At 37.3% G+C, this 13,113-nt stretch overlaps 1 protein-coding gene across 4 annotated transcripts in view; it reads right to left on the bottom strand.

Annotated features, from left to right (window-relative positions):
- The window catches only part of PARP4 (poly(ADP-ribose) polymerase family member 4), a 134,599-nt gene that overhangs the window by 4,909 nt on the left and 116,577 nt on the right, over window positions 1-13,113 (bottom strand). The window contains exon 33 of one of the 4 annotated variants that reach the window (XM_034664938.1): window positions 7,621-7,646. The exons of the other annotated variants lie outside the window; for them this stretch is intronic. Within the exon in view, the coding sequence (XP_034520829.1) occupies window positions 7,636-7,646 (11 nt within the window). The 3' untranslated portion in view covers window positions 7,621-7,635. Of the gene's footprint in view, window positions 1-7,620; window positions 7,647-13,113 lie in introns of those variants that run through there. 4 annotated transcript variants of the gene reach the window in all.

Raw genomic sequence — 13,113 nt, 5'->3', positions numbered from 1 at the left:
TTGTTGTGTTTTGTTTTTTGTGGGTTTTTTTTTTTTTTTTACTATGAACTATTTTAAGCACACAGAAAAGAGAACAATATGAGGCTGGTCACCTTTTAACATTTTCCCACAACTGCTTCAAATTCTTTTTTATTGGTTGATTGAGTGATTGAAATTCCTCTCTTCTTTAGAGGAAACAATATATTGTAAAGTTGAAGCCATATTGTATATGTCCTCCAATTCCCCACCTCCCACTCCCCAGCTTTTCAAAGGTAAACCCTATTTGGATCTTGCAATTTACATTCTCATGATGTACTTTGCTTTTGTTGTTGTTATTTTGTAAGACATGTCTCACTCTTTTCCAAAGTTAGTTTCTACATATCATGTATTATCCTTTGCTTAATCAATTAAATGTATTCTTCCTGTTTTGTATATACCTTACATATGCATATTTTATCCCTTCCTCTGTCTACATTTTTAAAGAAGTTTTTATTTTAATTCCAATTAGTTAACATACAATGTTATATTAGTTAACATACAATGTTATATTAGTTTCAAATGTAAAATATAGTGATTCAGCACTTACATATAACACCTGGTGCTCCTCACAAGTGTACTTCTTAATCCCCATCACCTATTTCCCCCATCCCCCACCCACCTCCCCTCTGGTAACCATCAGTTTGTTCTCCATAATTAAGAGTCTGTTTCTTGGTTTATCTCTCTCTCTCTCTCTCTTTTTTTTTCCCTTTGCTGTTTGTTTCTTGAATTCCACATATGAGTGAAATCATATGGTATTTGTCTTCCTCTGATTTACTTTGCTTAGCATTAATCTTTCTAGTCACACCCAAGTCATTGTGAATAGCACGATTTCATTCTTTTTCATGGCTGAGTAATATTCCATTGTGTTTATATCTCACATCTTCTCCATCCATTCATGTACGCTGCTGCTGAAAGTGATCTTCAGTACGTTCATTAAACAACATTCAGTGCTTATAATTTTCAATTCATACTCCAAGAAATACTTAATAAACCTGTGTTAACATTTCTTTTTTTTCCCTTTTAAGGATTTCTCTCAGATAATTTCTCTATTCGAAATAAACACCAAGTCTATTTCAAGCTGAGTGCTCTCCTCAATTGACACTTTCTCCTTAAAAATAAAGTAATTTAGAGAACAAAAAATATTTGTAAAGACTCAAATACACCTCTTTTTCTGGGAGACAATGGTTTTGGAAAAAAACAAAGCAAAACCTTGTCTTATAATAATACACAATTTTATTCTATAAATACAAAAGAACCTGTGCATAATATGTATATATCTGCACATAAGGCATTACTTTTAGATCACTGAGATAGCCAAAAGTACTTAAAAAATGACATCATTTTAGGGGCACCTGGGTGGCTCAGTCAGTTAAACATCCAACTCTTGATTTCAGTTCAGGTCATGATCTTAAAGTCATGAGATCAAATCCTGCATTGGGCTCCATGCTGGGTGTGGAGCCTGCTTAAGATTCTCCCTCCCTTTCCCTCTGCCCCTTCTACACCCTCCACCCCTGCACACTCTCTCTCTCAAAAGAAAGGAAAAAATGACATCATTTTCTTTATACAGGAAAAAAGAATTAAATAAAAATTTTAAAACAAAACAACAAAACCAATCCATTATCCCACAAAGAAAATCAACAGAGACAAAAGAAAATATGGGGACTATTTATTTTAGTGGGTTCTTCTTCTTCTTCTTCTTCTTCTTTTGTATTACATATAAAATCTTAGAGTAATTTTTAAATGATATTAAAAAGCAACACACAATTCTGTGAAAAAATCATTCACAATAAAATTATAAAATACCTGAATAGTGTATCAGAGTCACTTAAAAATAAATTGAGAAATGGAAGGAAAGATAAAAGGGAAGTGAAGAAAAAGATAAAACAGAAAATTGGGTAGAGAGATATAAAAAATCAGGGAAAAAATCAGACATCTTGCAACTACATGTAGAGGAAAAATGGCAGAAAAACACATACAGAAAAATAACATGGATAACATGGAGATGTACAGAATAGTACAGAGAAAATCTATGGGAAAGGCATATCCATAAAGAAAGCTCACTCATTGGCACCTGTGTTGCCATACTCCCTAGCTTTCCTCTTATTTCTCTGGCCATTCCTTCTCAATGTCTTTGCTGGCTCCTGTTCTGTCTGACCACTAAATATTGGCATTCCCAAGGATGGCCCTAAGCCCTCTTCTCTGTTCTAGCTAAACTCTTTCTTTAAGTGATGTCGTACATGCCCATCATCCATGGCTTTAAATAATGATACTTCTCCCAAAGTCTTTCACTTCTCACCTTTTTCTGAGCTCTAGCCTCATAGAACCAACTAGATATTTCTTTCTAATATTGGCTAGGAATCTCAAGCTTTAAATGTCCCAAACATAACACAATTAGTATGTTTATAGGCTCAGTCTACAGTAGTTTTCCCTTCCCATGCTCAATTCTGAAAACTCTCCTTCTCCTTCAACTGTCCACATCTAATTATCACTAAAGCCTGATGTTTCCTTTTTTTTTTAAATCTCTCTCTTTTTTTTTTAATGATTTTTTATTATATTATGTTAGTCACCATACAGTACATCCCCGGATTCCGATGCAAAGTTCGATGCTTCATTAGTTGCGTATAACACCCAGTGCACCCTGCAATACGTGCCCTCCTTACTACCCATCACCAGCCTATCCCATTCCCCCACCCCCCTCCCCTCTGAAGTCCTCAGTTTGTTTCTCATAGTCCATAGTCTCTCATGTTTCATTCCCCCTTCTGATTACCCCCCCTTTCTTTATCCCTTTCTTCCCCTACCGATCATCCTAGTTCTTATGTTCCATAGATGAGAGAAATCATATGATAATTGTCTTTATCTGTAAAGCCTGATGTTTCTTAAGAATGAATCTCAAATCTTTCCAAGTATACACCTAAATTTTTAAAAAATTAAATATTGAGTAGACGCAACTAACAGTATATCTGTATGGTATAAATAATACAACAAACACCCAAGTATGAACTACCTACTAATGTATTATTTTTGTTTTAAAAATTATAGTAAAATACACATAACATAAAATTTACGATTTTAATCAATTTAAAGTGTACAGCGCAGTGCTATTAAGTACATTCACATTGTTGTGCTATTGTCACCACCATCTATCTCTGGAACTCTTTTCATTTTGTTAAACAGAAACTCTGTCTCCATTAAATAATAACTCCCCCATTCCCTACTCCTCTCAGACCCAGGCAACCACCATTCTACTTTCTGTCTCTATGAAATTGACTGTTCTAGGTATCTCATAAAAGTGGAATCATATAGTATTTGTCTCTTTGTGACTGGCAGATTTCACTTAGCATCATGTTTTTGAGGCTCACCTACGCTGTGGCATGAATCAGAATTCCTTCATTTTTAAGGCTGAATAATATCCATTGTATGTACAGATCACATTTTTAAAAAAGATTTTATTTATTTATTTACTTGAGAGAGAGAAAGTGACTAAGAGAGCAAACAAGCCAGGGATGGGGCAGAGGGAAAGGGAGAAGCAGACTCCCTGCTGAGCAGGGAGCCCGATGTGGGACTCAATCCCAGGACGTTGGAATCATGACCTGAGCTGAAGGCAGATGCTTAACCAACTGAGCCACCCAAGAGCCCTATATCACATTTTCTTTATTCATTCATCCAATAATGAACATTTGGGTTGCCTCCACTTTCTGACTACTTTTTGAATAATCCTGCTATGAACACATGTGTACAAATATCTCTGAGTCCCTGCTTTTAATTCTCTTCGGCATATACCCAGAAATGGAATTGCTGAGTCATATGGTAATTCTATTTTTAATTTTTTGACTCTATTGTTTTCCATAGCAGCTACTATTTTACATTGCACCAACAGTGAACAGGGCTCCAATTTCTCCATGTCCTCACCAATACTTGTTCTTTTCTGGGTTTTTTTGTTTTGCTTTGTTTTTGTTTTTGTTTTTTTATAGGAGTCATCCTAATGGGTGCGAGGTGGTATCCAACTACCCATCTTAAGAAACAGAATATAATCATTACCTTGAAAGTGTCTGTGACCTGTGTCCCAACTGTATTCTCTTCTGCTCCCTTTCAGAAACTACCACCACACCGATGTTTGTGTTTATCACTCAGTTCTACCACAGGTTTGTACCTTGTTTATATGTCTTTAGCCTAGTTTGTAGTATGTCTTTTTCACATTTTATATTTTATTTATTATTAATGAAGAGGCATTGCTGATGTTAATGTAGTCTATTAATCTTTTCATTTATGACTTGTGCCTTTTTTTACGTTAAGAAATACCTCTCTGAATGATAAATCAAATACTTCAAAATGTTAACATCTGGGGAATTCAGGTGAAGGTATCTGAGAATTCTTTGTACTGTATTTGCAACTTTTCTGCAAGGCTAAAATTATTTCAAAATAAAAAGTGAAAAAAAACCCCACCTTTCCTGTCCTAAAATCATAAAGATTTTTTCCAGTGTTTTCTTCCAAAAGTTTTACTGTTTGTCATTCATACTTAAGTCTTCAGTCTATTTGCAATTTTTGAGTATGGTATGAGGTAAAGGGTCAAACTGTACTTTTTTCCTTATTGTCTGGTTGTCCCTATTACCACTGATTGAAAAGTCCATCTTTTCACCATTGATTTTTTTTTCTAAATTATAACCACCCTAGTGAGTATGAAGTATTACATCGCTATAGATTTTAAATTCCCTGATGACTAATGAGCCTAAGCATCTTTTCATGTCCATATTAGTCATTTGAATATCTTCTTCAGAAAAATATTTATTCAAATCCTTCGACTGTTTTTTAATTGCATTGTTTGTCTTTTTATTACTGAGTTATAAATGTTCTTTATATATTCTGGATACCAGTCCCTTATCAGATATATGATTTGCAAATATTTTCTCCTATTCTTTGTGTTGTCTTTTTATTTTGCAATTCCACACATTTTAAAAATTCTGTATTGAGGCATAATTGACATATAACATACAATTTTAAATTTGATCAAGTTTAGTTTGTCTATTTTCCTTTTGTGCTTTTGGTGTCAAGAGACCATTGCCTAATCAAAGGTCATGAAGATTTACTTCTGTTTCCTTCTAAGAGCTGCATAGTTTTAGCTCATATTTGTAAGGAAGAGATCCAATTTCACACTTTTGCATATAGATATCCAGTTGTCCCAGCACAAGCTGTTTGTTGAAAATATGGTTCTTTCACCATTGAATTGTCTTGACAACCTTGTCAAACAACAATGGACCATAAATATAGAGGCTTATTTCTGGATTATCAATTCTATTCCATTGATTCTATTCCATTTATCTTTAAGCCATTACCACATTGTCTTGATTACTGCAGCTTTTCTGTAAGTTTTGAAATCAAGAAGTATAAATACTCCTATTGTTTTTTCAAGATTGTATTGGTCATTCCACGTCTTTATGTTTCCATATGAATTTTAGGATCAGCTTGTCAATTTCTGCAAGAAAGTAATCTGAGATTTTGATAGGGAGTGGACTGAATCTGTAGATCATTTGGGGGAGTACTGTCATCTTAACAATATCAAGGCTTCCAATCCATGAACATGTGATGTTTTTCCACTTATTTATATCTTTTAAAACTTTTTTCATTAATGTCTTATAGTTTCCAGTATACAAGTCTTGCATATCTTTTGTTCAGTTTATTCCTAACTATTTTATACTTTTTGATGCTATGGCAATCCTTGTCATATCTGTTATTAAATTATGCAAGTAAAATAAGCAGAAAGTTATGCTCATATTTTTTCTAAGCTCTGAAATATTTTGTTAGGTTGCAATTATCTATACTTTGAATATTTGGTAGAAGATGGGGGTAAAACCATCTCAACCTAGTGTTGTTTACTTTTCTTCAAAAAATTTTTTTATTATGTTATGTTAGTCACCACACAGTACATCCTTAGTTTTTTATGTAGTGTTCCATGATTTGTTGTTTGGATGTAACACCCAGTGCTCCATGCTATACGTGCCTTCCTTAATACTCATCACTGAACCTATCCCAATCCCCCAACCCTCCCCCTGAAATCCTCAGTTTGTTTCCCAGTGTCCATGGTCTCTTGTGGTTCATTCCCCCTTCTGTTTACCCCCTCTTCATTCTTCCCTTCCTTCTCCTACTGATCTCCCTGCTATTTCCTATGCTCCATAAATGATTGAAACCATACGATAATTGTCTTTCTCTGCTTGACTTATTTCACTTAGCATAATCTCCTCCAGTCCCGCCCATGTTGCTGCAAATGTTGGATAACCGTTCTTTCTAATAACTAAATAATATTCCATTGTATATATGGACCACATCTTCCTTATCCATTCATCTGTTGCACGGCATCTTGGCTCCTTCCAGAGCTCAGCTATTGTGGACAATGCTGCTAGGAACATTGGGGTGCATATGGCCCTTCTCTTCACTACGTCTGTTTCTTTGGGGTAAATACCCAGTAGTGCAATTGCTGGGTCATAGGGTAGCTCTATTTTTAACTTTTTGAGGGACCTCCACACTGTTTTCCATAGTGGCTATACCAACTTGCACTCCCACCAACAGTGTAAGAGGGTTCCCCTTTCTCCACATCCTCTCCAACATTTGTTGTTTCTTGCCGTATCAATTTTGGCCATTCTAACTGGCAGAAGGTGGTATCTCGATGTGGTTTTGATTTGAATTTCCCTGATGGCTAATGATGTTGAACATTTTTTCATGTGTCCATTAGCCATTTGTATGTCTTCATTGGAAAAGTGTCTGGTCATATCTTCTGCTCATTTTTTTTATTTGATTATTTGTTTCTTGTATTGAGTTTGAGAAGTTCTTTATAGATCTTGGATACCAGCCTTTTATCTGTAGTTTCATTTGCAAATATCTTCTCCCATTCTGTGGGTTCCCTCTTTGTTTTGATGACTGCTTCCTTTGCTGTGCAGAAGCTGTTTATCTTGATGAAATCCCAAAAGTTCATTTTTTCTTTTGTTTCCCTTGCCCTTGGAGATGTGTCATGAAAGAAGTTGTTGTGGCCAATGTTAAAGAGGTTACAGCCTATGTTCTCCTCTATGATTTTGATGGATTTCTGTCTCACATTTGAGGTAGTTCATCCATTTGGAGTTTATCTTTGTGATGATGTGAGAGAGTGGTCAAGTTTCATTCTTCTGTATATAGCTGTCCAATTTTCCCAGTACCATTTATTGAAGAGATGGTCTTTTTTCCACTGGATGTTTGTTCCTGCTTTGTCAAAGATTAGTTGCCCAAAGAGCCGAGGGTCCATTTCTGGAGTCTCTACTCTGTCCCATTGGTCTATGTGTCTGCTTTTGTGCCAGTACCATGCTGTCTTGGTGATCACAGCTTTGTAGTATAGCTTGAAATCAGGCAACGTGATGCCCCCAGCTTTGTTTTTTCTATTCGACATTTCCTTGGCGATTCGGGGCCTTTTCTGGTTCCACACAAATTTAAGGGCTGTTTGTTCCAGCTCTTTGAAAAATGTCATTGGTATTTTGATCCGGATGGTGTTGAAATTGTAGATTGCTCTGGGTAGCATAGACATTTTAAGTAAGTTTATTCTTCTGATCCATAAGCATGGAATGTTTTTCCATCTTTTTGTGTCTTCTTCAATGTCTTTCAAGAGTGATCTGTATTTTCAAGAATAGAGATCCTTTATGTCTCTGGTTAAGTAAATTCTGAGATATCGTATGATTTTTGGTGCTATTGTAAATGGAATCACTTCCCTAATTTCTCTTGCTTCAGTCTCATTGTTCATGTATAGAAATGCAACTGATTTCTGAGAATTGATTTTGTATTCTGCCACATTACTGAATTGTTGTGTGAGTTCTAGTAATTTGGTGGTGGAGTCTTTTGGGTTTTCTATATGAAGTGTCATGTCATCTGCAAAGAGAGAGAGCTTGACTTCTTTGCCAATTTGAATACCTTTTATCCCTTTTTGTTGTCTGATTGCTCTTGCAAGGACTTCTAGTACTATGTTGAACAATAATGACGAGAGTGGGCATCCTTGTCATGTTCCTGATCCTAAGGGAAAGGCTTTCAGATTTTCCCCGTTGAGAATGATATTCACTGTAGGGGCGCCTGGGTAGTGCAGTCGTTAGGCATCTGCCTTCGGCTCAGGGCGTGATCCCGGCGTTCCGGGATCGAGTCCCACATCAGGCTCCTCGGTTGGGAGCCTGCTTCTTCCTCTCCCTCTCCCCTGCTGTGTTCCCTCTCTCACTGGCTGTCTCTATCTCTGTCTAATAAATAAATAAATAAATAAATAAATAAATAAATAAATCTTTAAAAAAAAAGAATGATATTCACTGTAGGCTTTTCATAGATGCTTTTTATGAAATTGAGGTATTCACTGTAGGCTTTTCATAGATGCTTTTTATTAAATTGAGGTATGTGCCCTTTATCCCTACTCTCTGAAGGGTTTTAATCAGGAAAGGATGCTGTATTTTGTCCAAAGCTTTTTCTGCATCGAGAGGATCATATGGTTCTTAACTCTTTTCTTGTTGATATGATCTATCACACTGATCGATTTGTGAATGTTGAGCCACTCTTGCATTCCAGGGATGAATCCCACTTGGTTGTGATGGATAATCCTTTTTAATGTACTGTTGGATCCTATTAGCTAGGAACTTGTTGAGAATTTTGACGTCCATATTCGTCAGGGATATCAGTCTGTAATTCTGCTTTTTGATGGGGTCTTTGCCTGGTTTGGGGATCAAGGTAGTACTGGCCCCACAGAATGAGTTTGGTAGTTTTCCTCCTGTTTCTATTTTTTGAAACAGTTTCAGGAGAATAGGTATTATTTCTTCTTTGAATGTTTGGTAGAATTCCCAGGGGAATCCGTCAGGTCCTGGACTCTTGTTTTTGGGGAGGTTTTTGATCACTGCTTCAATCTCTTCATACTTAATCGGTCTGTTTAGATAATCAATTTCTTCCTGTTTCAGTCTTGGTAGTTTGTAGGTTTCCAGGAAGGCATCCATTTCTTCCAGGTTGTTTAATTTATTGGCGTAAGTTGTTGATAATAGTTTCTAGTGCTCCTTCCTATTTCGTTGGTGTTGGTTGTGATCGCTCCACTTACATTCATAATTATATTAATTTGGGTCCTTTCTCTATTCTTTTGAATAAGTCTGGCCAGTGGCTTATAGATCTTATTTATTCTTTCAAAGAACTGGCTTCTAGTTCTGTTGAGATGCTCTACCGTGCTCCTAGTTTCTAATTCATTGATCTCTGCTCTAATCTTGATCAACTGCCTTCTCGTGCATGGGTTAGACCTGTTCTGTTCCAGCTCCAGCTTCTTGCGGTGAGAATATAAAAATTTTAGATTTTTCTTTTTCTTTTTTTTTTATATTTTATTATTATATTATGTTAGTCACCATACAGTACATCCCCGGATTCTGACGCAAAGAAAATTTTAGATTTTTCTATTCTTTTGAGTGAGGTTGGGTTGGCTATGCATTTTCTCCTTAGGACTGCCTTTGCATTCTCCCATAGGTTTTGGACCGATGTGTTTTGATTCTCATTAGTTTCCATAAATTTCTTAAGCTCTTCTTTAATTTACTGGTTTACCCAATCATTCTTGAGCAGGATGGTTCTTAGTTTCCAAATGTTTGAGTTTCTTCCAAATTTTTCCTTGTGATTGAGTTCCACTTTCAAAGCCTTGTGTTCTGAGAATATGCAGGGAATAATCTCAGTCTTTCGGTACCGAATGAGACCTATTTTGTGACCCAGTATATGATCTATTCTGGAGAAAGTTCCATGTGCATTCAAAAAGAACAAGTATTCTGTTGTTCTGGGGTAGTGTTCTGTATATATCTATGAGGTCCATCTGGTCCAGCATGTCATTCAAAGCTCTTGTTTCCTTGGTGATTTTCTGCTTAGGTGATCTGTGTATTGCTGAGAGTGGAGTGTTGAGGTCCCGTACTATTAATGTATTATTATTTATATGTCTCTTTATTCTGGTTGAGAGTTGGTTTGTGTTTCTAGCTGCTCCCCTCTTGGGGGCATAGATATTTATAATTGTCATATCAACTTGTTGGATACATCCTTTGAGAATAATATAGTGTCCTTCTGTATCTCTAATTGCAGTCTTTACTTTAAAATCTAATCTGTCTGATATAAGAATTGCTACCCCAGCTTTCTTTTGAGGTCTGTTGGCATGAAAAATGGTTCTCCAACCCTTCACTTTCAGTCTGGATGTATCGTAGGTTGAAAATGAGTGTTTTGTAGACAGCATATGGATGGGTCATGTCTTTTATCCAATCTGCAACCCTGTGGTGTTTTATGGGAGCATTTAGGTCATTCACATTGGGAATGATTATTGAGAAATATGATTTTTAATGATGTCACGTTGCCTGTGAAGTCTTTGTTTCTATAGATTGTAAATTTCTGATCTGTATCACTCTTGGGGTCTTTTTACTTTTATAAAACCCCCTTAATATTTCTTGTAGGGTTTGCTTGGTGGTCACATATTATTTCAGTTTCTGCCGGTTTTGGAAGGTCCTTGTCTCTCCATCCATTCTGAATGACTGCCTTGCTGGATAAAGGATCCTTGGCTGCATGTTACTCTCACTTAGTGCTCTGAATATGTCTTGCCAGCTTTTTCTGGCTTGCCAGGTCTCTGTAGTTAGGTCTGACGTTACTCTGATGTTCCTCCCTTTGTAGGTGAGGATTCTCTTCCCCCTGACCGCTTTCAAGATTGTATCATTGTTTCTAGGATTTGGGAATTGTACTATTATGTGACATGGTGTTGGTCTGTTCTCACTGATCTTGGGAGGGGTCCTTTCTGCCTCTTGGACACGAATGCTTGTTTTCTTTGCCAGATTAGGGAAGTTCTCAGGTACAATTTGTTCAAATATCTGCTCTAGACCTCTCTCGTTCTCCACGCTCTCAGGGATGCCGATGTTTCTGACAGTGGAATGTTTCATTGAGTCAATATCTCCCGTAACCTACATTCTTGAGATTGGATTTTTTTTGAGCCAAGTTTCCATTTTTTTCCTTCTTTTCTATCATCCTATCTTCCAACTCACTAATTTATTCCTCTGCCTCATTTACCCTGGCCATCAGAGCATCCAGTTTAGACTGCATTTGATTCATAGCATTTTTAATTTCTGCCAGATTCGCTCACATTTCCACCCTTAGAGATTCTATATTCTCATTAATATTTTCATTAATATTTTTTTCAAGCCTACACATCATCCTGACCATTGTTACTCTGGACTCCATTTCTGACAATTTGGTTATATCCATATCCATTAGTTCTGTGGCAGAGGCCACAGTGTCTGTTTCTTTCCTTTGTTGGTGGTTCCTCCTCCTTGTCATTCTAATGAGAAGTGGTTGCAGCGATGTAGAGAGTCCAGATTATTGGACCCAAGCAATGTGCACTTGTTTTATAGGGACCTTAGGGATGTGGGCTTCTTGATTTTTCAGCCTGCCTTCTGGGGGAGGGGCCTGCTGCGCTGATACTTAGGGAACCCTGTTTGGGTAGAGTTGCCCTGTCCCCTGTGAGAGGTGGTGGGGATGGCACAATGCGAACCAGTATTTTCAGGCTTTTGTACTCTGGTGGCTTTCCCTGACAGTTTTCTGTGACTCTTCTGAGAGACAGAGCAGCAGTGGCCATATCATAGCCTCTGTCTCAGAACACAGAGATTGCAGTCTGCTCTCCACTGAGCTCTCCTGGCCACTTTGTTTCTGTCGGTGCTGCTAAAACCCCTGCAGCCTCCTGGGTTGTGCGCCCCACAGCCACTCTCCCAGTCTTCGCTCCCAGGGCCGGCACGTCTCTGTCCTTTGTGCTTCTAACAGGCCAGCTGCCCTTGGTTCCCGCATGCACTCCTGAGCTCCCAAGCTCCTGGTTTCAGTCTAGTTCGAGCGAGCGCTCTGGAGCTCTGGTTTTCAGTATGGCTGCACGCGCGTTCCTGAGCTCCCGGTCTTAGTCTGCTTTCTCCCGGGTGCCGGTCCGTGAGTCTGGCCCGCTCCCCCGTGCAGGAGGCTACTGCTTCCTGGCCCCCGAGTGTGGCGGCTTCCTCCCCCTTCCAATTATCTTCCGATATCTGTGTGCGGATTCGCGGCTCCCCGCTTTGTACCTCAATACTCAGCACCAGAGATGTTTGTTTGTAGAGATGCAGATGTATATTCCTACCTCTCGGGCTGATTTCATGGGTGTTCAGGATGATTTGGTAGATATCCAGCTCAATTCAGGGGACCAGCTGAAAAAAGGTCCCTTACTCCTCCGCTATCTTTTTTCTTCCTCTAGTGTTTTTTTCTTTGTTGGAAGGTTCTAAACTAATTTCTTTAATCACTACGGAATGATTCAGGCTTTCTATTTTTTCTTTAGTTGTGTGTGGCAAATTTATTTTTTCTTAAAATTCATTTAAGTTTTAAGACTTATTGGCATAAGGCTGTTCAAAAGTTCTTGTTTATGTTTACCACCTTTTGTGAAGTACTCTCTTTTACTCTGAGTATTGTTTATAATGCCTTCTTTCTATCTCTCTTTTGTTCACTCATGCAAGAACTTTGTTATTTTTATTAATCTTTTAAAAAACCCAACTTTTTTTTTTTTGCTTTTCTTTTGTGTGTGTGTGTGTTTCTGTACAAATTTTAGGATTGTTTGTTCTATTTCTGTGAAGAATGCCATTGGAATTTTGATAAGTTTTGCATTGACTCTGTAGTTTGCTTGGCTTATATGAACATTTAAGCAATATTCCAATCCAAGAGCATGGAATATCTATTTATTTTTGTCAATTTTTCCCATCAATATCTTATAGTTTTCATGTACAGGTCTTTCACTTCCGTGGTTATATTTATTCCGAGGTATTTTATACTTTCTGATACAATTGTAAATGGGATTATCTTCTTAAAATCTTTTTCTGATAGCTATCAGGGCATAGAAACATAATGGATTTTGGTGTATTGATTTTGTATCCTGCAATTTTCTTAAATATGTTTCTTAATTTTAACAGTTTTTTGGTGGCATTCTTTAGGGTTTTCTTTTTTTTTTTTTTAAGATTTTATTTTATTTATGTGACAGAGACAGCCAGGGAGAGAGGGAACACAAGCAGGAGGAGTGGGAGAGGAAGAAGCAGGCTCCCAGTGGAGGAGCCCAAT

This window comes from Ailuropoda melanoleuca, chromosome 7 (assembly GCF_002007445.2).
Source record: "Ailuropoda melanoleuca isolate Jingjing chromosome 7, ASM200744v2, whole genome shotgun sequence".
Taxonomy (NCBI): domain Eukaryota; kingdom Metazoa; phylum Chordata; class Mammalia; order Carnivora; family Ursidae; genus Ailuropoda; species Ailuropoda melanoleuca.
This window is presented reverse-complemented; position numbering and strand designations above follow the sequence as displayed.